This window comes from Sarcophilus harrisii, chromosome X (genome assembly GCF_902635505.1).
Source record: "Sarcophilus harrisii chromosome X, mSarHar1.11, whole genome shotgun sequence".
Taxonomy (NCBI): domain Eukaryota; kingdom Metazoa; phylum Chordata; class Mammalia; order Dasyuromorphia; family Dasyuridae; genus Sarcophilus; species Sarcophilus harrisii.
In genome coordinates, this window is record NC_045432.1 from 29,392,544 (window position 1) to 29,418,235 (window position 25,692).

General features: G+C 33.7%; 1 protein-coding gene across 8 annotated transcripts in view; it reads left to right on the top strand.

Moving 5' to 3' along the window:
- Positions 1-25,692, top strand: part of STAG2 (stromal antigen 2) — a 121,692-nt gene that overhangs the window by 43,779 nt on the left and 52,221 nt on the right. For 7 of the 8 annotated variants that reach the window (XM_031944428.1, XM_031944425.1, XM_031944426.1 and 4 more), the window contains exons 3-6: positions 3,684-3,762; positions 20,514-20,675; positions 21,375-21,471; positions 23,349-23,425. In XM_031944428.1, the coding sequence (XP_031800288.1) occupies positions 3,684-3,762; positions 20,514-20,675; positions 21,375-21,471; positions 23,349-23,425 (415 nt within the window). Of the gene's footprint in view, positions 1-3,683; positions 3,763-7,752; positions 7,874-20,513; positions 20,676-21,374; positions 21,472-23,348; positions 23,426-25,692 lie in introns of those variants that run through there. The other variant, XM_031944429.1, reaches the window with a different exon arrangement.

The following is a 25,692-nucleotide window of genomic DNA, read 5'->3' on the forward strand; positions in this document are numbered from 1 at the left end:
AGGTCCTCAAGAGTTATCCATAACTTTTGGTTACATTTTCTAAGTCAATTTGGGGAATTAAGTAGATCAGATAGAAATTGATAATCAGTTTTGATTTTATGCACACACACACACACACATATATAAATAAATTTCTTAATGGCCTGCATCTTGGATCTTTTGTAATGTCATTAGAATAAGTAGAGCACTTCTCATGTAACACTTATTTTTAGTTTTAAGTGTTTTGATGAGATATGCTGTTAGATTCCTTTGGTGGGTAGGAGGGTATATTTGGGAGAAAAATCTTTTATTATAAGTACTATAAATTTACTTTGAATTAGCATTTTTAGAAAGGAAATTAACTGTTTTAGTTGGCTATAAAACTATGATTTATATATATATATATATATATATATATATATATATAAAACATATGATTTTCTTAGATTTTAATGTCCTCATAAAAGTGGTAATTACAGTCATATTATCAATAACCCTTCCTAAGACAGTGTAAGGATTTAGCAAAAAAGATCCTATCCCAATCTTTATGAGCTTACTTCATACTAAAAAGAGGAAAGAGGAAAAGGTGTATCTACATAACAACAACCTTAATGTGAAACTTTGATTCATTGTTTTTATTGGTCTAATAGATTTCGATCATGATCTTTTTGTTTATGGAATGAAAGAAACATTGTAATATGGTAGAAAGTGTTTTGACTAGACCAGGAAGACCTGGGTTCAAGTTCTGTCTCAGATAACATGTTGACATTTTCTGACCCTGGGATCCATAATAGATTTAGAACTGAAAGGCTTTCTAGTTCAAGTCTCTGGAACTGAGGACTCAGAAAGGTGAAATGACTTGCCCAGTGTCACACAGGTGTAATATATGTAACCAGGATCAGAATCCAGATTCTCTAAATCCAAATTCAGTATTTTTTATATTGTACCACAAGGTTCCTCAAAATCACCAAACTGCTTAGTCATTTATTTTCTACACCAATTAAATTCTTCTTAGTGGTCACAGCATTTATTCATGATTTTACCTTAGAACTTCTTCCTTGCTTTGAACATAAAAGAAAGAAATATTATCCCATCACACTACTTCAGGGTTGGCTCCTCAGGATAGTAATACATATGTTAGCTTCATGGATGGAAAAACAATCTTCGGTTCAAAACATATGAAGTATTACTAATACTTAGAGAATCTTGTTCTTTCTCATCATGTATCTTCCTACAAAAAAGCTGGTTGAAACTCCTTTCTACCATAGTTCTTTCCCAAGCAATAACTCTGTAACATAGGAAATAGAAGTATTATTAAGGAGTAGGCTCATACAATTGGTATTTGAATACACCATCTTCCCAGTCTTTTCATGAGGTAACTGAGACTGAACGTTGCACAGGTGAGATGTAGTTAGAATGTGTACTCAAATAGCCTGGTTCCTTATGCAAGTTCTTCCTTACTTTCAGGCCTACTGTTCTTTACTTAATTACTCCCAAGACCCAATGTGACATCCCTTATCCCCCATAAAGGAATAATTTGTTGGCTACCCTCTGTAGTGGAAGTAGCAGTAGAATTGAAGTAGGAGTTGTAGCATTAAATAATTCTGTCATTGACCCATCAGCAAGCCATTTTAATCCCTCTGGGCCTCAGTTTCTCAATTTGATTAAATTCAAGCTGTGCAATTTTCATCAGTTCTCTTCCCCAGGATCATCTATCGGTCTCTATCTTTGTCCTTTTGTTTGTCAGAATATGTTTTTTTTTTTTTTTGAGAGAAACAGTCTTGCAATTTTAGTTTGAGCTTATAGATTTTACAGGTGGGAAGAGACTAGGTAAGCCCCTAAATTTTTAAGCCCCAGGAATTTAATGTTACATGTCCAAGTTCAGAGAGCCCAAATTTCCTGGCATTTTTATACCTGTTATATATATATTTCTCCCTCCATTCTCACCCCCCCCCCAAATACACTAGTGGGTGTGTTATGAAGAATAGTTAAAGTCTGCTTTTGTGGAATTTCTGTTTTGTGGCTTCCTGTTGGCCGTTTAATTTTGTAGGCTTTAGAAACTTTGCTCCTAAAACATCAGGTGGCTTTTAAAACAATATATTTTCATTTTTCTTTTCTTTGCTAGGAATTGTGTTGATGAAGCTTTAAGGATTTAGTTGAACCTCTGTTTTAAATGTTTTTCACACTTGATTATTTCCCAGGGACTTGGAAAAGAATAATGCTTTTTGCTGGATTTTCAGAGAAGTTTATAGAACTTAGGAGTGCTTAGGAATTTTTGCTGATGTTCCATAAATGTGTCGGAGAGAAAATAATTCTCTCAAGTCCTGTGGTATGCAAGAACTTTTCCAGTTTTGGAAGGTTGTGAAGTTTAGCTTCCTGTTAGGGTAGGGTGTTTTTCAAAGAACAGAAACTGGAGCTAGCTCTTCTAGAAATTAGCTTAAGTATATACTTTGTGAAACTACTGATTCTCTACAATGATACCCAATTCTATTGTCAGTATCCCTGGCACTAGAATAGAGATTATCATAGTGTTTGTTACACTCCTGAAATTCTCTGAAGGAAGATACCCAGGCCAGAGTGCTGATGAATAATAATATTTCATTAAATATTGGTGTGTTAGTCATTATTTTAGATATAAAAAAATCAATGACACTACATGACATTTGGAGAACTATTTATTGTAGTAATAAAATGTAAGTAGAAGACAATTTGATCAGAAAAAACTTTTAGTCTGGTCTTTTCAATTTACTTCCATATGTCTACTTACAAATTTTAGGATGCTATGATAATTTTTGTTTATTAATCTTCTTATATAAAACCCAGTTTATTTTACTTTTTTCCCTGTATGGACCTATGATTTTATTGGTGTGAGGAGCTCCTGCATTAGGGAACTTTCTCAAATATAGGTGTATTTTCTTCATTACGTAAAACAGTGTGTTGTCTTTTTTATCCATATCATTGTTATTAAGAATAATATAACCCCAAAGCCCCATGTGACTGTGTATGTGTGCATAAATGAATCACTATGTCTAGATCCTTGTTAAAGTTAATTGCTTTTTTTCTTATAAAAATACAAATTTATGAATTGCCACTACATAGAGTAGTATAAAGTGTTGGATGTATAGTCACAGGACCTGGATTCAAATCCCATCTTGCAACTTTGGACAAATCATTTTGTCTGTCTCTCCTCATTTTGCTTATCTACAAAATGAAGGGCTGGTTTTGATGACTTCGTACTCTTGAAATAGTCAATTTCTCTTCATAATTTAAAATAACCCAACATACACAAACTCTTAACATAAAAGTGTGATATTTAGACAAATATTATTTTAAAAACAGTATAAGAACTAGAAAATGAAACATGTAATGAAATTTATGTCTTAACTCCCAATATTTAGTATTTAAAGGTTTTTCATTTTTCCTTTCTCAGATAAAATGAATATTTAAAAAAAATATTTTTAGTTTAGGTATTTTTTGATTCATTTTTACATTTAAACTGCTCATGTAGTAGCTTAAAAATAATATGCAGCATTAAATAAAGGGAATATTTCATGGGTTATTTTATGGAATTTCTTTTAGTGACATTTGGGTTTGAGTATGCAGTTAAATTTCTGTGACCTGTCAGCTTTTGTTTTTGCATAACAAATGTAATTTGAAATGCTTTCTGATTAAATTTTCAAAATTTACTTATCTTGTTGTTACAGGGAGTCAGAGACACATTTTTCTTCTGACACCGACTTTGAGGATATTGAAGGAAAAAACCAAAAACAAGGCAAAGGAAAAGTATGTACAGCATTCATATTACTTGTGTTGTGGATTTTGAAGTCATTAAATATTGATGTTGGTTTGAAGTAATTTAAAGTTGTTAAATGTTTGAACCAGAAAACCAACTTTTATTTTATTTTTATTTTTATTTAATAGCTTTTTATTTACAGATTATATGTATGGGTAACTTTACAGCATTAACAATTGCCAAACCTCTTGTTCCAATTTTTCACCTCTTACCCCCCACCCCCTCCTCCAGATGGCAGGATGACCAGTAGATGTTAACTATATTAATATATAAATTAGATACACATAAGTATACATGACCAAACTGTTATTTTGCTATACAAAAAGAATCAGACTCTGAAATATTGTACAATTAACTTGTGAAGGCAATCAAAAATGCAGGTGGGCATGAATATAGGGATTGGGAATTCAATGTAATGGTTTTTAGTCATCTCCCAGAGTTCTTTCTCTGCGTGTAGCTGGAAAGCAACTTTTAAAAGAATATCCAAGTAATTTTGTTGACTGCTTTGTTATTGATCTATTTCCTAAGTTGTACTAATGATAATGAACACAATGGTATATGGCCTTCAGACCATCAAATAACTTTTCTGCATCTATAAAAGGAGAATCAGTATATGTGCATCATAATTTTTAGGATGTTTTCTTTTTGAAAAATTTTTTTAGTCTTCTTAATTTATGTAATTTTTTGTTGTCTTTATGTATATGCTTTAGTTTTCAGTTAAATTTCTAGGGTGCTAAAAATCAAGGGTTTTTATTGCTCAGTTTTTTGATAAGTAAAAACATTTTTATTACATCAAAAGTTCAAACATAATACTTGCATATTTACATTTGTATGTGTGCACACATGCACATATTTGTTTTGAATTTGAAAAGAAAAGCATGGTGCTTTAGAGCTAATTTTATGGATGAGATTACTGTCATTTCCTCTACCAATACTGATACTGAGTCCCTTTACTTTTTTCTCTTTTTTAAGAAATCAAATTGATTTTTAAAAACGATTATTTCCTTTCCACTTTTTTCCTCCTCCTTGGGCAGGGGGAAAGACCTTTGTAACAACTTTTTGCATTGGTATGTGCAATAAGTCTCATTGTTCTTGTACCCTGGTTGTTACTGTTTGAATTATTCTTGTTTTTCTCTTACTTTGTATCAGTTTATATCTTGTCTTCCTGGGTTTTTCTGAAACTGTCCATTTCTTCATGTCTTTAAGTAAAATATTGTTTCATTACAATCATATCTTCCTGGTATATAACAATTTCTAAAATAAATGTCGGCCACCTTAGTTTCCAGTTTCTTGCTACTACAAAACAGCTGCCATAAACATTTTATATATATTTCCTTTCTAGACCTCTTTAGGGCATAGCCCTAGGAATTGTATGTCTGTGTTTAAAAGTTATTCAGTTTCCCTTTTACTCTTTAATTTATGCTATTTTTGTCTGTTCTTTTCCATCAATACTTCATACTGTATTGGTTCACATCCTGTTGGATTAAATACTGCATGTGTGATCTTTGGCAAGTCATTTCGTTTTTCTCATTGATCTCATGGTCTCTAAACATTCCTTTTATTTTCTATGGAGCCTAATGATTCCTTTTATTAGTCTATCATGTAGTTAGAATGAGGAATTATCAGTCATATTTAGTCTTTGTATTTGTGCAAGCTATGATGAGTTCAGCTCCATTTCTAGTAATGTGTAGATTCATAAAATTGAAGCAAGTAGGTTAGGTTTTATATAGCTATTATGTCTGAAGCAAAAATTCTCTCTCTCTCTCTCACATTCATTCATTCATTCTCTCTCTTTGTCTCCCTTCCTTATTCTCTTCCCACGTCACCCATGGTCTCTTTAGGGTTCAAAGCCATACAGAATTACAGCAAGTGGTTATTAAGTATTCCCTTTTGGTTGGCGGAGGCCTAGGGGAATGGTGGAGTATGCTGTATACATGTGTACAGACAAGTACAATTAAATGGATCTTTGATCTCATTGATGTGTATGTTCAGCCATACTGTTTATCTGGTTGATATAGGGATTCTGCCCAGCTTGGTTTATTTTGACATCTTGATGATTCCAGTTGAGTCTCTTACTCTTTCCATATGACTAGGCCATTTTCTCAGTGATTACAATATCTTTGATGACATAATTTATTCCAGTTTTTCTTATTTTCTTATTTATTATGTATTGAATCCTGCTTCTATCCTCTGTGTGCCTCTTTGCCTTTTGATTGATATTCAGTTCTTCTAACATAGCAGACTTCTGGGAGAAGTTTGAGCTCTTTAAAGGAGTTTTGCTGTTTCCCAAAGGCAATTCAGTCTCTTTTTCTCCTTTTCCTCTTTGGGCCTCCTGGGCCCAGCTCTCATCTATTTGCAAAATGGAAGAACTCTTAATTACATGTACGCATGTCACAATCTATATAATAGCCATTTTTTAATATTTTTTCTTTCAATGGTTAAACTTGAGTGCCTTTGGATATACTTACAGGATATTCAGGCATTTGATGAGTGAAGATTGCAATTTGGATAGTTGGAGTCATATGCATAGAAACAACAATTTGAACCCATAGGAACTAATGGGATCCCTGAGCAGTTGCTGCTGTTAGGTGGCAAGGTATGAAAATGATGATCTGACAAATGAAGCTGAGGAATTGTTGTCAGAGAGAAAAGAGAATTGGAATTGTAGAATCTTCAATCTGGAAGACAGTCCAGAGGCTGTCTAGTTCAACTCAACTCTGACCCCTCAACAAACTCAACAAATAAGAGCTAGATTTAGGAACCAGGTAGATTGTCTGCAATGTTATGTTCCACAGCTGTATGGATGATGATTGAAAAAAGGCCATGGAACTTTGGTAACATTGTAAAGAGCTCTTTTAGGTGAGAGGTGAGATGGGATTGGACTCTATTTTGTGAAGGGTTGAGAAATCTGAAGTAGAGACAATGGAAGTATGAAGTAGTTTAAGGGGATAATATTTTTGTGGGCACAATATAAGCTCTTTTTAACAACCTTTTTCCTCAAAACCTATTTTTTGTTTTTTAGCTGAGGCAATTAGGGTTAAGGGACTTGCCCAGGGTCACACAGCCAGGAAGTGTCTGAGGTTATATTTGAACTCAGGTCCTCCTGACTTCAGAACACCTAATTTAAAAAGTTCTTGTGGACTGATGGTGGGAGAAGATCTAAACATATATGTAGGCAAGCAGTGGGCAAGTAGCCAGTGGATAGGAAGAAAGTGAATATTGAATATTGGTTTTTGAAAGGAGTTAGTAAAGAGGCAATCTCCTTGAAGAGATGTAGAATAGTTGGCCTTGGCTAAAAAAGGCTACCTGTTTGTCCTATACTGGAGTAAAAGGAGGACATAATGAAGGACAGGGTGGTTTTCAGTTGTGAAATAGGAGAGAATAATTATAATAGGTCACCTTTATATAGTGTTTGGCAAAACACTTAACACATTTGAGCTGCAAACAGCCCATTTAGGTACACTCTATTTTCGTTTACGGAGGAGAACACTGAGGTTGAGACTATGTTAAACCACTTCATCAGATTCTGATTTGAGTTCTGTTTTACTTGCTCCAGGTCTAAAAAGTCTGCATACAATGTCAGGAGAAGTAGTATAATTTGGAGTCCTTTGCAGAAATTGTAGGCATGGTTTAGGGTGATTTAAAGAAATTAGGTAGCTTGAAATAACTGGTTTTGAAGAGTGCCAAAGAAAATCATTTAGGGAATTGTCGGTCAGCACTGAGGGCCCAGTTTGAGATTAAGTAAGCTAACTTTGTTGGGAGTCCAGTATGATTTTGTAACGTTGTCTAGAAGAATTGTTAATCCGTAGGAGCAGAGTATACAAATGTTGGGAACACCCAAGGTCATAGTTTGGCTTACACATAAATGGTAAGATAAGGGGACAAGGGATCCAAGAATAGTGGATCACATGTAGTTATTCGTATTATGAGAGGAGGAAAGTAAGGAGTGGTGTGATGCGAGGGGAGAGGAGGGAAAGAGGAGTGGCAGAATGACATCAGATCTGGATATGACTTTGTAGTCAGTCATTTAACGGTCTGCATCACAAAGAAACTGGCGAACTTTTACAAGAGCAGTTTAAGATCATTGAAAACACCGTTCAGGTAAACTTAAGCTGTCTTTCCTTATTTTCTTTTGTGGTTCCTGCTCCTGCTTATTGTTAATCTGTTACTTCCATCTAAGATACTTATAGTCTCAAGACTAATTCTTCAAGCTGTTTGACCAGTTTTATAATTTGCTTAAAATGTTTTATATGTTGTTGTTGTTGTTTTTTTAAATTGTGGATTGTTAGACCATTTTCTTTCACTTCACAAAATTTTCACAAAATTTTGTTTTTTTGTTTTTGTTGTTGTGGTTGTGGTTTTGGAGAACTGAACATCTGCTAGTGGGTAAGGTTGGTTTCAGGCTTTATTCTTGAGATCCTATCTCTTCACCATTCTCTGAGACAGCTGGGGAAAGCTTACACAGATAATCCATGTACTTCAATCAGTTGTATAACAAAGATGATTTTCCTCCATAGCTGGTTCTTTCTTCTTATATTTCCATCCTGTATGCATACATATGCCTGTCTCATAAAGATTTTGTAAAAATGAGAAAGGCATATGGTTAGATAGTAATTTGCCTCCTGTCCCTTCCTAAGAATTGACTGTGATTCTCTCCCCCACTTTTCTTTTTCAATCATCTTTTTGAGCTACATTGTGTCCCTTTAAATTAAATTGCCTCCAGTACTGATTTCTTGGGTATATATTTAATCAGGACTTGATGTTCTACTGATATTAAATACCATTATGCTTCTTAGATAATAAAATAGTCTGAATTTGCTACTTTTCCTAATCTTGTTTATGAAACTTGATTTTAGCCATTTCTAGTTAGCTTTGTTTGCCTTCCCTACCTGGTTTTATCTTCAAATGTTCTCCAAAGAGTAGGATTTAGCTAGATTAAATAAACCGTTCATTTTCTCAATCATTTTTCTTCAGTAAAATTTATTTTTTTCTGTCTATATCACATAGTTTCTGCTTTCTCTTTCTTCCTCAACCATTTTCCTTTTGGCAAAGAAATAATTAGGTAAGTATGTTTGATATAGTGATTACATATAGCCACATATTGTAGTCATTGTGTATATCTTTTTGATTTTATTTGCATTAATATACTTCTCCCCCCCCCCCCGACAATTGGGGTTGTGACTTGTCCCAGTGTCCCAGAGCTAGGAAGTATTAAGTGTCTGAGGCCAGATTTGAATTCAAGTCCTCTTGACTTCATATTCTCTTTAAATTTACTGGAAACCCACTTTGTTGCTTCACATTGTTCCTATAAGTTCCTATGAGTATTTTGGTCTATTTTGGACTTTGAAATCTCAAGGATTTCTTTTAATCCTTAATTTAATTTCTTTAAATCTTTAAGTAGTCTTTTTTAAGTAGTATTAAAAAAAAACCGAATAAAACAATGGGAGTATGTTGCCTTAAGGCTGACTAAGGTTTGGGGTAGGTGGGCTCATGGAATAGTCTGTTTCAAATTAAACTTTTTTATTATATTCTTGAAGGAAGCTAATATAGATGTTTCTGTATCATCTTTATCTTTAGATTTCCCATTTTTTAGGAGTCTATAAATAGTGTAGTGATGAAGCAATGATGACATTTTAGTGATGACATTTTCTCCTAATATTTTCCCCCCAAAATTATAGTAAGATTTAAAAATATTAGGATTAATGGTATGGAAATACAAAATAGCCCAAATAATGTTATACATATTACCCTGTCCTATCACAGTCATTCAGTATAGGGTTTTGCTTTAGATAAAGTTTCAAGTCCTAAAGGAACCTGTAGATCAGGGTCCAGTCCTTTCAAACACTTTTTCCTTTCTTGGGAGTGTGATCTCTTATTGTTTTGCTAATTTTAGGTAGATTCCTTTTTTGCTTTACTTTCCTGTTTTTCCACTTATTTATCTATTCCTGTACTTAACTAGGAAACAGAGATGTCAACTAGGCTGAAGGAACTCAACTAAATGTTGTCAGAATTCAGCTAGTCTGGTCACTGATCTTAAAACTGAACAAATTCTAGAAAAAAATTGAACAAACTCTAGACAAAGTCTAGAAAGATGAAATGATCTATTTTTAAGGTTACATGGCTAGTATTGGTAGTGAGCAAGAATGATTGCTTTGGAGTCAGGGAAAATATGGGTCTGCTTAATCCTGTTTTTGACCTTCATTAACTGTGTCACCATGAGCTAGTTACTTAACCTACTTAAGCCTCAGTTTCTTTACTTACAAAGGAGGGATTATAATACCTGTACAATCTACTGCCCAGGATTTCCATTCCTCTCAAATGGGATAATGCCTTTGAATAGCTTTACAAACTTTGTAAATGTGCCATACCTTAGACTTGAATATAGATCTTTTCATTCACAAGTCTTTCTTATTTTTCATGCTAGTGAGTAGGATAAAGAAAGCAACAGCATCAAGCCCTTTAAATGTGGTATAGCAAAGTCTACTAAAGGTTTAAAAAAGAGAGGAGGAACCTAGGACAAAATCATATTTGCCTTCAAATTGACTGGAATAAATAAATTGGGGGAATAACTTTGTCAATATAACAAAAGCAAGATTTGTAAATTTTCTTTTAATTTTAGAACATTGCCAAACATATACATATGTGTGTGTGTGTGTATTTGAGCTTAATTGCTAAGGAATTTATTATCTGCTCTAATTGTATTAAAAACTGCTTTGGAGAAAGATTGAATGCTGGCTTCAAAATTCTCTTTTTGCCACCAAAATATTGTCCAAGCATAACTTAATACCTCACCATATGACTTCATCCTTTATATTTTTTGACTATGAGGCCAATCACAACTTTAGGTGATGTTTTTGGTGGCTGGCTGCAGTATATTAATGATAGAGAGAAAAGAGGTCTTTTATCTAGACTGATAAATAAGAGATGATCCAAGTAAGTAAAAAAAGCTTCCAGGTTCTGGATGGGTCTTTCTGGAAGGTTATTGGCAAAACATGGATACCTTTCTCCTCCCTCATTTTCCTCCACCACCACCCCCCCCCCCCCCCCCCCCCAAAAAAAAAAAAACCACACACACACAAATATACTTACACACACAGAACAAGAGAATGTGAGATACTATTTATTGTGGAAGTAAATTGTTTTTCACAAATTGTTGAAAGAATAGTTCCACCAGCAGACATTTTATAGTCCTGTTGGATGTTTTTTGTCTTGACCCTCCAGTTTTTTCAATTTTTGTATTCCTCTGATTATTAGTGATATTGAACAATTTTTCAGATGGTTGTAGGTATTTCTTTTCAATAATATGTTCATATTGTCTGTCCACTTATCTGTTAGAATGATTTTATTTTATTGATATCTTTTTCATTAGCACAGTAGTTTCTTGTTATGCATTCCTTCCTCAATAGATTTCATAATTTTTTTTTTTTAGAGAAAAGATATTTATGCAAAGATTTTTGCAAATGATTTCAGTGTTCTAAAGTAGTTTGAATAAACTTTGGCTGTTTACCTAAAATGCAAACATCTCTCAGTTTTATAAGGATTCTGTCAAATGTGAAATGCTTTAAAGGTATTTTTAATTTAAATCAAATCAACGTTATATATACAAAGACTATAAAACTTCTAGTTGTGTGATCAATTGAAACAAATTTTTTCAAGTTGATTGGATATTTCCCCTATTAAACACTTAGGTATCAGGTTTTTTTTTTTTAATAGCTTTTTATTTACGAGATATATACATGGGTAATTTTTCAGCATTAACCCTTGTAAAACCTTCTGTTCCAACTTTTCCGCTCCTTCCCCCCCCCCCCCCCCCAATACACATTAAATATGTTAAAGTATATACTAAATACAATATATGTGTACATATCAATACAGTTATTTTGTTGCCCAAGAAAAATCGGTCTTAGAAATAAGGTAAAAATAATCTGAGAAGGAAATCAAAAATGCAGGCGGACAAAAACAGGGAGTGGAAGTGCTATGTAGTGGTTCATCACTCAGAGTTCTTTGACTGGGTGTAACTGGTTCTCTTCATTATTGAACAACTGGAACTGATTTGGTTCATCTCATTGTTGAAGAGGGCCACATCCATCAGAATTGATCATCATATAGTATTGTTGTTGAAGTATATAATATTCTGCTGGTCCTGCTCATTTCACTCAGCATCAGTTCCTGTAAGTCTGTCCAGGCCTTTCTGAAATCATCCTGCTGGTCATTTCTTACAGAACAATAACACTCCATAGCATACATATACCACAACTTAATCAGTCATTCTCCAATTGATGGGCATCCATTTAGTTTCCAGTTTCTAGCCATTACAAAGAGGGCTGCCACAAACATTTTTACACATATGGGTCCCTTTCCCTTCCTTAAGATCACTTTGGGGTATAAGCCCAGTAGTAGCATTGCTGGATCAAAGGGTATGCACAGTTTGTTAACTTTTTGAGCCTAGTTCCAAATTGCTCTCCAGAATGGTTGGGTGGGTGCATTCACAATTCCACCAACAATATCATTGTCCCACCAGGTATCAGTTATTTGTTCTGAATGGCGCTTCAACTTCCCCTGCTCTTTACTCCCTCTTCCCCTTATGGCAGCTAGGTAGCTGAATGCAGGGCCTAGAATCAGGAAAAATCTTAAATTTAGCTTTGGTTTCAAATATTTAATATCTGTGTGATCCTGAACAAGTCACTTAACCCTCTTTGCCTTAGTTTCCTCATTGTAAAATGAGCTGGAGAAAGAAATGGCAAATCACTTTAGTATTTCTTTGCCAAGACAACTCCAAATGTGTCACAAGGAGGCAGATGTGACTGACATGACTGAATAACAGAAATCTTCCCCTTAAATTAGATTTGTTAATATTTGAATATGTGTGGCCTGTAAACATTTTTAGTGTATACTTATTTTTTGTTTACATACTCTCATTGTTTTTGATAGGTATGTTTTTTCCTTTCAAAGAAGAGTTTGTATGTATGTATTATATGTATATAGTTATACTGGTGCTAATATGACACTTAAATGATATTAGTAATTTTCAGAGCTTGGTGACACACATTTTGCTCCCTTCATTTCTTTCTCTTCCTTTCCCTCTTCTTTCCCTCCTCCAAACCCCAGACCATATAAACTTCTTAAGGACAGGAATTGTTCATTTATTTTGTCCCTTCCCAGAGTAGGGGGACATCCATTAAAACAATTTTTTAAAAAGAAAAATCTGACATTATATTCGATATTTCACATTGGTGGGCTCTTTGCCGTTTCCCTCCACCTTTAACCGAGGGGAAAAATAAGTACTTGATTGAATTAAATTAACTAAAGCTCATTCTATTTTCTTCACTAAGTTGTGAATTACTTTCATTGTGATTGTTTTGTTGTTTGGATTCAGGTTTGGTGAGAAAGATTACAATGGAAGTAGAGACTAAGCAACAAGTATTTTGTTGGCAGACTGCTAAAACTTTGTGTTCATAATTGGACTTTACCTCTACCCCTCTTTTGATATCCTTGTTTGTCTGAATCATTGATCTGATATATAAAAACCCAGTCTTCCATGTTTTTGTCCTTTAAGATATTTTTAGTGTTTTTTTTAAACTATCCATTCAAGACTCCATGGTCATTTAGTATAACCTATACCTAAATAGGAGTTGTTATTTATAAAATATCTGATGCAAGTGGTCCTCCTACTTGACCTGAAGTATCAATACCTACCTATACTTTTGAGCACTTTTAATAGTTTAGCATTTTGGAATTATTTCCTTCTATATAGCTATAATCTGCCTCTCTGCAGTAGTCACTTAGACAAACTCATAACTGGGTTACAACTGTTTGAAGACCACCAATGATAGAGAAATCAATACTTTATTCTTGGATAGCACTAGATATTACTAAGCTTTTTCTCATACCAAATCTACATTTAGCTTTTTGCAATTCCCACTTATTGTTCCTGATTTTGTCTTTGGAGACAAAATAAGTTCAAATCATTCTTCCTCAGCTCCCTTGGGTCTTCAGCCTAAATATCATTTGTTTCTTCAACTGATCCACAAGACAAAGCCTTCAACATTCTTGTTATTCTCTTCAGGGTATGATCAAAATTAACAGTCTCTTTGCTAACTTGTGGTATTTCAAATGGAACCTAGGTTTTCATATTTGATTTGATTGAAATAGAATAAAGAGGGACCACTTATTTTCTATTTATGGAAGATACATTTGTCTCAGAGGAAGTGTTTTTGAGCTTAACTGTAGGTTTTAGAAAGGCAAGGTTGAAGAGCATGTGCCTTTCAGTCATGGCTAACCATCCTAAGGCAGGTGAAATCCTGAGGTGTAGCTGTTATGAGGCAGCTAGCTAGGTGGCTATAAAGTGAATAGTTCAGCAAGTTTGAAGTTTACCTCACTTACTATTGGTATAATCCCAGGCAAGTCACCTCAAAATGTTAATTTCTTATTATGTAAAATGGGAATAAAAGTAGCATTTCCCCCACTATATAAAAGCTATGTGTTATTATTAATAAATAGCCCAGTTTAGTTGAAACTGTTAATCAGAAATTATAGTGGGTTTCAAATGCCTTGCATTTTAACTGTCCTCCTCACAGAGAAGACCGAGATGTCTATGTTTGAAAATACCAAGTTTAAATGGATTCAAAATTGAATAACCAGACCCAAAGACAAAAGACAAAATCATAATTCAATTTCAAGCATAAATAATTTAGTGAAGCAAGAACGAATTACCTGTTTTGATCTTGGAAGATATATGGAGAGAGGTTCATGGCCAAAAAAGGGATAGAGAATGCTACCGAAGAGAAAATGGAAAATTTAATTATATCAAATCAAAAGTACAGTTTAGTATGAATATATATATATATATATATACATATATTGTATTTAATATATACTTTAACATATTTAACATGTATTGATCTACCTGCCATGTAGGGGAAGGGGTGAGGGGAAGGAGGGGAAAAGTTGAAACTGAAGGTTTTGCAAGAGTCAGTGCTGAAAAATTATCCATGCGTATATCTTGTAAATTTAAAGCTATTAAAAAAAAATTTAAAAAAAGAGTACAGATTAAAAAAAGCCATGCATGTAGCATGATACCTAGCACTTTGTAGGTGCCAAATGTTAAGAGTTCCTGAAATGGCACAGTGCAATTGTTGGCTTGGAGTCAAGAGAAGACCTGAGTTCAAATCCTGTCTCAGACACTGTGTGGCTTTGGGCAAATCAGTTAAGAGCTGTTCTTCAGTAGAATTGGGGTCAAATGGTAGACTTCAAAGGAAAACATCCAAGATATCTACAAACATAAAATTGGTTCTAAATCATTAATAAAGATAAAGGCAAATTAAAGCAACTCTTGGGTTTCATCTCACACATATTAGATTGGTAAAGATGACAAAAAAGAAAAATGTTATTTGTTTTTGGGCTTTGGGGAAATCTTCACGCTAATGCACTTTAAATTGACTTGTGAATTGATCCAGCCCTTCTGGAAAACAATGTAGAACTCTGATCCAAAAGTCACTAAATAGGACATACCCATTGATCTAGCAATAGAACTACTAGGCCTATCCTCCTACATGTTTTTGTTTGTTTGTTTGTTTTGAATAATTGCTTTTTAAAAAATTATACATACAAAGTATTCAACATTCACCCTTGCAAAACCTTGTATTCCATACTTTTCTGCCTCCTCCCCATCTTTCACCTTCCCTAGGCAGCATATAATCCAATATGGGTTATAGTGCAATTGTTCTAAACATATTTCCACATTTATCATACTGTACTAGACAATTCAGTTCCTAAAGAAAAAAACAAGCAAGCAACCAAGTAAACAACAACATAAAAGGTAAAAATATTATGCTGTGATTCACATTTAGTCTTCATAGTCTTCTCTCTGGATGCTAATGGTTCTCCTGTTATTATAAGTATTGGTTTGAATTCCATCATTGCTGAAAAGAGCCCCGTCTATCGCAGTTGACCATCACATGATCTTGCTGTTGCTGTGTACAATGTTCTTTTGGTTCTACTCACTTCACTTAGTATCAGTTCATGTATTTTTTGAGGAATGGATAAATAAATTAGGATATAGCCGTATAATGCAACAATGTTGCACTAGTGGTAAGACATGATGAAAAGGTTTTAGAGAAACCTGGAAAACTGAGTATATGAAATGAACAAAACTTCTTCTAGAAGAAAGAGTTTTTGTATTAGAAGCATTATTGGGAAAAGTAACTGAAAAACTTGAACCCTGATCAGAGTCAACTGGTAAGATGGGATTCTTGAGGATGTATGATGAAGCATGTTACTTACATTGCCATTAATGTGATAACCTAGCCATATTTTTTGGGACATGGCTAATATGGAATTTTTTTGGCTTGCTTATTCATAATTTTCCCTAGTTTTTTTTTTCTTTTTGAAACCTTTCCATTGGAGGAGGGAAGGCAAGAGATGCAGGTTGGGTACAAAAAAATGTGTGTTAAGTAAATCAAATTTAAAGCTTGAAAATCAGTGTTAATTTGAGAAGTCTCTAGTCAGACCCTGTTCTACATAGGTATTATTATTATTATTTTTTTTTAATAGCCTTTTATTTACAGGATATATACATGGGTAACTTTACAGCATTAACAATTGCCAAACCTCTTGTTCCAATTTTTCACCTCTTACCCCCCCACCCCCTCCCCTAAATGGCAGGATGACCAGTAGATGTTAAATATATTAAAATATAACCTTAGATACACAATAAGTATACATGACCAAAACATTATTTTGCTGTACAAAAAGAATCAGACTCTGAATTATTGTACAATTAGCTTGTGAAGGAAATCAAAAATGCAGGTGTGCATAAATATAGGGATTGGGAATTCAATGTAATGGTTTTTAGTCATCTCCTAGAGTTCTTTTTCTGGGTATAGCTAGTTCAGTTCATTACTGCTCCATTAGAAATGATTTGGTTGATCTTGTTGCTGAGGATGGCCTGATCCATCAGAACTGGTCATCATCTAGTATTGTCTACATAGGTATTATTAATAATTCTTTCTTAACCTATGGTTTGTATACAGGCATAGATGACATGTTTTTAAACTATAACTGTTATACATATTCAGTAGATATTGCTAAACCTGGATTCCAAGATGAAAAAAATTCTAGATAGGCTAGAATTTTGGGCCAAATTTAATAAGATTACACTTAATATATTTTTCATTATACTTGAGAGTACAGAACTAAGAACAACAGGTAGAAGTTGCAGAGAGACAGCTTTAAGCTAATAGTTGTAAAGAATTCAAATGTGCTAGCTTGGGAGTCTGATTTAAGACTACCAGTATTGTAGAAAGAGTTCTTTTTGGAGTATAGTTTGTTCTATAGAACTTAGATTAATCCTACAGAGAATTGAAATTTGCAGGGTAATGACGATCATTAGAAGGTTATTTTGGCAGTTATGTGAAAGATGGATTGGAAAGTAGAAGGATTAGAAGCAGGGAGACTGGTTAGGTAATATATTTGAGTGTAATGAGAGTGGATCTCAATTGAAGACTGCAGAAAAGTTAAGGACTAATGGGAGGCATATGGACAGAACAGGTTTTTCTATTTCCTACCCCCACCCCTAGTAGAGAAATGTCCTTGAAAGCTGTATTTCAAATTGGTTGAAGAAATAAGTGGTTGGTGTGGAGATGAGACCTGTCTTAAATGACTCAGAAAGTGAGATGCCAATTGAAGGGTAAATTGATGAGGCAGATGCAGGAAGTGCAGGGGTTAGCTTTGGCAAAGAGGAAAGCTATTTCATTTATGTATCCTGGAGTCAAAAAGTAAAACCTTCAGAGGAAAGCTCACAGTCTCCACTGGAAAATCAGAAAGTAAGTTCTCAGAGAGGCATTAGGAAAAAACTAGCATGGAATTGGCAGCTAGCAAAAAAGCTTTGCTCTGGATACCAGGATAGTACTTCTTTTACATAAGTAAAGGCAAATATGCAATGGTTAGGTTCACTTAAGATTTCTTTTTGTAGTACCCAACTGTCTTGAGAGTAAGCTGTAGAAAGTACTTTTTAGTAAATGAATATATTTACATCTACTGCTACATCATTCATGATTTGTTACTATGGGCAAGGACCTGTGTGTTTCATTGCTGCTGATGCAAAGATGAAAAACAGCTCCTGCCCTCCTACAGCTTACATTCTGTTGTGGGAAGGTTGTGTTACAAGTGTGTACACGAGAAATTAAACTGTGATGAGAATTGAGGAGTGAGAACAATGACTTAGATGTGTAGAATGAGGGAAAATAATCTTAGCTGACTCCTGCAGGAACAGAGTTCACTCTCTTGTGCCAAAACCAGTTAGACTAATTTGCCACAAATATAAAAGTGGAAAAGTTCTTTGGAGCCAGGTTGTAGAGGGACTTAGCTAGGTCAGGAATTTGTTTGCTTGTTTTTTATCCTGTTGTCAGTGAGTATTCACAAATATTGTTTGAGTTGGGGAGCAACTTGGTAAAGATCTTTGACTTAAAATCACATTGATGTTGTGTGGTGGAAGGATTGGGGAGGAGAGAGGCTGAAAGCAAGAAGCCAGTTGGGAAGCTATTAGGGTCAGTGGTCCAAACGAGAAGGCTTTGCACTTGGGTGGTGATCTATTCGATCTATGGAAATAAAGAATATCAAGAGATAATTTCAACTTTTGAGGCTTCTCTTGATATCAACTTATAAGTAGCTTTGTAATGACCCTCATTCATGAAGCAAAACTTAAAATATTCTTCTAGAATGGAGGAGTAAATATACTTTATGTGTGGCAATTTTAACTTAAAAATCTATATTTTTTTCTAAAATGCACGACTGATTTCTCTCAGTATTCCTGATCCATATTTTGACTAGTTTAAAAGGGAAAGAGGACACAAGGTTGCAAAGGAAAAGAGTTTGAGGAACAAGGGAAAATCAACATAATTCTTAAAATCCCACCTCTGATTTAAAATATCTGGTATAATATTGGTCAATTTGACCATTTCCCTCCTCTACATTGATGAGATGCAAGTCCATTTTATCTGTCTTCTATTGAAAGGCCCTTGCTTTGTATTTATGTTGATAACTTTGTTAGAAGTCTTTTGGGGGAGAAGAGGTTAGTGATATGGCTTCCAGTGGATAAGACTAGGCTTTTTCAAAGTATTTTTAAATGGCGTTTAGATTTTCTGTGGGTTATTAGCCATATAGCATTAAAATTTTCTCTGATAAATTTTATTTGGTTTTCTCTTTCCTTGCCATGCATGATCTTGAATTTTATTTTGTTTTGCTAATCCTTTATGATCTCACTCAGAAAGAAAAAAAAAAAAGGATGTAAGAGCTTCCCCTTGTGGTCTTTTAGGATATGGCTGCCAAAAATTCGTAAAAGACTTGGAAATGAAGGGTTTTTCTCAACTGTTGGCACAAATAATTATTAACACTTGTTCTTCATTAAAATTTGATATATAATGGATCTAAAACAATGGGTTTGTATTAACTGATAATTTTAAGTTGGAGTTGTATATCAACCTACATAACTGGATTCTTGCAATAATCTTTAATGTTTTTTTCTTCTTTAAATTTGATAAATATTCAAAAACATGAACACTCATAAAAAGAACAGAAAATAAAACCACAAATCCCTGTTATTTATAGTACAGCTTGATTTTTGTTTTTTGTATTTTAAATTTAATATATTTGAATATTGTCCCTTTCCCACCTTATAAATGACAAAATAGATTATTTTGATGACCTGGTATCAATGACGAGGCATCAGACTAATGAAGATAAATCTTTTTGAGCATAGCTTATAAAAAATAGTTTCATAAACTGTCTTGTTTCTCATTTTTAATGTGGCTTTTATTTACCAGTCAAAATGAGATTATGGAGATATTATGGAGACAAATAACATTTTAAAATAATAATGTAAAAGCAGAGCTAACACTTTACTTTTATAGATGAAGAAACTGAGGTCTCCGACAGTCGGGTGACTTGCAGGTACTGAGAAAGAAGTAGGGACAAGTTTGAGTCCTACTCTACTGACTTCCAAGCCAGTGTGCTTCCATTATATGATGCTAATTCCAGTTTTCTAAAATACTTTCTGGAACTACATAATTTCAGTGTTAACAATTAGGTGAACTTTTTTAGGAAGCAAGAAATTAAGCATCCAAGTAACAAGTATTTTAAGACTTCATTGCATTTTCGATAGAAATGTCTGGGAATAATCCTATATAATATGGCAGAATGGATGAAGGGTATAAGGAGAATGGAAAAAGTAGGAAGGGGCCAGGTTATAAAAGGACCTAATAGGCAAACAAGATTTTCTATTTGATCCTAGAAGTAATAGGGAGCCCCTGAAGTATGTTCAACATAGTTAGAAGATCACTTTGGTAGCTTAATGGAGTGTGGAAGGGGAGCTGGCGGAGATTTGTGGCAGGGTGGCCAGCCTGAGGCTTTTGCCATAATCCACGTCTGAACTAGGGTGGTGGCATTTTAAGAAGAGGAAAATGTATATGACATGTATATACATATATATTGTGTATACACACACACACACACAGATGTAATCTTGAAGATAAAATTGACAGGACTTGATGTGTCTTGATTTATGAAGGGCTAGGAAGCCAGTTTCTCACTCCTGGAGAAGTATCAAAATGGCTTAATGTAATTATTGGGCTGGGAAATTCGATCTTGCAACAAACCTTTTGGGGAGGGATTCTCTTTAAATTCATAAATGAAAAATTTTATTTAAGCCTACTTGAACTGTACAAATATCTTTTATTTTTAACAGACTTGTAAGAAAGGCAAAAAAGGTCCTGGAGATAAGGGGAAGGGTGGAAATGGAGGAGGAAAACCTTCTGGTCCAAACCGAATGAATGGGCATCATCAACAGAATGGAGTGGAAAACATGATGCTGTTTGAAGTTGTCAAAATGGGGAAGAGTGCGATGCAGGTACTATTTAAAATTTCCTACCTAGTTTTAGAAACAAATTTTAAATATTTTATGTGGATCCTGATTATTCCAGTTATGTATCTTAGGTATCTCTTTTGTGAAGCAACAGAATTGAAAGAGTGGAGTCTAGGGAAAAGGAAATGGATGTGGATTAGCTTTGCTGCTTTATTAGCTGTGTGATCTAGAAGTTCTCTCTCAAGGCTCAAATTTCTTAAATTCCTCAATCACTGATGATTTCTACAATCCTCATAAATGAAAAATGTTAGCTTTAATGTTTTATATTATCAACAAAATTTACTATTTTAGGGAAGAACATGATTACTCTCCAAGAATTTGACTTTGTTTTAGGCTTTCTTTTATTGCAGAGAAAATGAAAATGTTCTTTTCATTTTACGTTTTTTTTTTTTTTAATATCTTATCTACCAAATTGGATTTTATCTTCTTAAAAATGTTATATGAAATATTTTCATGTTGGATAGACTTTTCACAACAGTGATATGAAACTCCCCACCCTCTGCACACGTTTTCACATCACTCAATGACAATTTTCTGTTTTGTCCTTCAGTCTACACTGGGTGATTGGATAGTCATATAAGTAGATCTTCAGAATAGTAATTCTCTCTCTCCCCCCCCCCTCCCTTTTAATAGCACATGTGAAAATTCAACGACGATTTTATTTTCTATTTTTTTCTCCTCCAGTCTGTGGTGGATGATTGGATAGAGTCATATAAGCATGACCGGGATATTTCACTTCTTGATCTCATCAACTTTTTTATCCAGTGTTCAGGCTGTAAAGGTAAGACATATGTATGCATTCTGTTCCATACATGACACTAAGAAGTGGAACAGCTGAAGGTATCGAGTAGTGATATACTTGTAAAGGGATTGAGAAGAGGGCCAAGATTAGCTGTAGTGGGGGAGGCTATTGTGAAGGAAAATCAGGTGAGACAGTTATATTTAATTTGGCTGGAACCAACCTTTTTCTGCCTTTATTTTATCTCTACTCCCCAAAAAAGAAAACCTCCTTTTGTTCAGCTTAAATGAAAGGGGAGGACTAAGGTATACTCCAAGTGGTACTACCTCTTCAAGGAAGTCTTCCCTGAACAAAAATTCTTTTATCTATTTAACCCATCATTTACTCCCTTTGTTCAACACTGCTCCCCACCCCCGACTCCCTCAAGAGGAAAGAAAAGAGAGGAGCTGAAAGTGATTCTCAGAGTTTTCTAGGTCAGTCCTTTGACACTTATCACACACTCTTCTTGTATCTCAGTTATTTGGGTTGGGGTTGTCTCCAGCTCTCCCCCTGTATTTTAAGCTCCTTAATCTCTATGTTTCATAGAACAATATATTGCTCAGAGTAAGTACTTAAGGTGCTGAATGAAGCTTCCTTTGAATTGTTAAACTTACATCTTCTTAATTCGTTTAGGTTTAGATGAAACCTTGGAATACTGAGATATTGATACATTTTGCCCCTACCCTAATTGCCCCAGAATATTGTTTGATTGGTTGTGTCTTCAACAATCTCTTATAAACATGCCCTTGTAATTTTCCTCTTTCCGGTGTTCTACTTTCTTGCAGCCATCTAAATCCCTCTACTGTCTTCAGAAGTTTGTGCAAGGAAAGTTATCTAGGGCCTGGCTAATTTTCCTCACAGTTCTAAGTCTTTACCCTTTGTCCTCATGCCTTAAACATGGCTCAGATTTTCCCTGAGGAAAGAAGACAGTGGGCTTTGTGATGGATCTTTTTCTTACCTGAGGCCTAAAATAATTTTTTAATGTTGTTCCACTTACATTTCCCACTACTTAGTTCTATTCCCCTTTCCATAGAAGACTTTTCTCATAATAAAGGATAAAAAAAGGAAGAAAAATGTTTAAGAAATGAATTTTTCGTGAAAAGTTGTAAGTTGTTGTCTAACATCACTATGATCTTCCCCATCTTGGGAAAAAAAATTGAGGGTAAGGTACTATTTTTGTTAGCTCCTATTTCAGGCAAAGCTTAATTTCTATTGTTTTGTTGTTATTGTTCTTTCCATTTACTTTGTTGTACTCTTTGTGATGTTCTCCAGGTTCTATTTACTTTACTCTTTATGAATTCATATAAGTTGCTTCTCCCTAGTCAAAGTTTTTGTCATTTCTTACATTATAATATTCCATTCATGCACCACATTTTGTTAATCCCTTCTAAGTCTTTTGGCTTCTACTTTGTTGTTTCCAGTCCTTTGCTATCACAAAAACTACCACTACAAATTTCTTGGTGTATATGAGACCTTTTTGTCATTGTTTCTTTTATCATTAGCAATTTGAAACATTTCTTTAATGTTGTTAATCAGTTATAATTCTTCTTTTGAATGCTGTTTATTTACATGCTTTGAATACTTATCTAGTGATAAGAGACTTTTAAAGATTATTTATTTTAAAGAGGCCTTTTAACAGCTTTTTCCCTTGTATTCTGGCCTTGGTTTAAATTGTTGAAGTTGCTAGAAGTATTCCTTCCTCTGTACCTGCCTTACTTTTTATTCAGAACTTTTTGTCTTTGCTCTAATTCCAGGCTTGAGTGTTAGGATTGATATAGAATTTTCTATTGTTATATGCCTATTGATTGCTTCAGATTCATCATTGTTCTATTTCAGTATATCCCCTGCTAAACTCTCACTTTTTACAAATTAAATTGTAGGAGTTGTCACAGCTGAAATGTTTAGGCACATGCAGAACTCTGAAATAATTCGAAAGATGACAGAAGAATTTGATGAGGTAACTTAAATGTTTTGAGAAAGTCATTTGTAGCTATTATTATTTTGTTACTCGTCAGATGTTCTTGGTTTAATCTTTTTAAAATCAAATTCCCAATGCAAGATAAGTTTATGGTTTTTGTTGAACTATATGTTCTATATTATAGAATCTAGTTTTTGAGGGGGGGTTTATTGTTCAAATGAAGAAAATAAAGCATCTAAAAATCATTTTAAGAGTAATCATTAAATTAAAGAGTAAATCATAAAATCATTAAAGAGTAATCATTAAATATGTCCATTAAATACATACTTTTTGCCAACATCGGTCTCTTAGGAAAAATATTAAATTATAGTCCCCATTATTTGGTCAAAATTTGGGCTTTGTTCATCAGAAAGAAGAATAAAAGCTAACATTTTTGTGGACCAAATTAATTTTATAATTCAGAATTTTAAAAATGATTATTTTAGCTTGATTGTGAAGATATACTTATTAAAGTAGTAAGCATTTGATCTTTGTGGGTTTTTTTTTTTTTTTTTTTGTCATGGTATTCTACTGTAAAATTTTTATTTAGATGTATTTAGGGATAAAAACGGCTAAGTAGAATTTGAAAACTGGCCAGCCAACTTCACCAATTCCTTCAGTTCATATTATTAGCTTAAAAAAGGACCCTTATTAACTTGAAAAAAAGTGTTTTCTTTGTTATTATTTATCAAAGAATTATAAAACTTCCTTAGCTAGTTTGGCTTTGTAATACAATACTAATAAAAACATCTAAAAGCTAGTCAGGCAAAAAGTTTGATATATCTCAGCAAGTCAATATTTCCAAATCAGTCATCCAGCAGTTGACAAATAATAATGGCTAATGTTTTTACTTTAATTTCATCTTTAATATTAGATTGTGTTAATTAAAAGAGAAATCCTGACATAAATTTAGATACTTTAAATTTTTCTTTGACCTGTGATTGCATTATTATGAGTATGGTGTTTACTCTTGGAAATAATTTATTGTGTTTTAACAGTCATTGATCAAATAGTTTACCTAAGTCTAGTGATATTCTTTTCTGAACTTGGGTGAGATTGATTCTTAAGAAGTGGTCATCACTGACCCCTCTTCTGCTGGCATTGCTAATACACCTCACAGTAACTGCTATGTCATGAAGGGGCATCAGAATTGGACCTGAATAAAAATTAAACTACTGTTTGTAATGAATTAAGATGACAATTCTAGATGAATTAAGAGTATGTAAATTAATAGTTACTTCAAAAAAGAAAAGAAATTAGGGTCTTCAGTTTCCAGAGATTTATAATTGCTTCTAAAATAACGTAAAAACAATGATGAGGATACCATTTTATAGGTTGAAAGTATTGAGCCACATTCCTAGTTTTTTTCCATTAACAATGTTGTATGCAAAACCAGCCCTTTTCTTCTTAGTGCAAAACTTTCACCATTGACATTTTAAATAGTCACACCTTAGGTTCTTAATAGTATAGTGTATCAGGACTTGTCCTAAAACCAAGTAATTAAACTTACTGTATTCTTGAAGACTCATAATGAATTCCTGGGAAAAGTGGGATTTGTTAAATTTGCTATTAACTATTATATGCAGCCATTATACTTTCCTTGACAAAAATTGGCATTTGGTGGTACTTAGTTTTGCTGTTGTGTGGGTTTTTTAAAAAATGCTTTTAAAGTGCAGTGCTTGAGTGAACTGAAAATTATTTTGGAGAAAGCTATACTGTTATGCTTTCCTATTTTAGTCTTTTCTCTGAAATGTCATTTTTTCTTTATTATTATGAACTTTACAATCTTTTCTTTATCCAAAGAAGAATAGAAAAGAGGAATGTATATGACACTGTGAACTTGGGTTATAAGTTACTAAGTGCTATTCTGTAGTGAAACAGACTCTTGAGGCACACAGATAAGCGTTAGATAGGAATATCATTACAGTCCTTGTGGCCAGAATTCTCTAGTGGTGTCAGTTGATATAGATACTATTTTTATTTGAAGTCTTTGTAAGAATATGAACTGTGTGAATATGTGAGAAGAAAATTGTATTTTATGTTACCATTGTATATCACATTAGTCATTTATACAGTTAACATTTTTTGCTAATTGCTGTACCATAATAGTAGATGATGGCCACTTGGGTTTATTAATGCTGGACAGTTTTTAAGTTTTTCTTTTGAATACCCATATTGGAAAGCTAAAATTGTTTCCAAGATAAAAAGATCTCTCTCCTTACCTCCTCCCCATAATCCTTTAGTCCCTCTAATATTCCTTGCTTTGG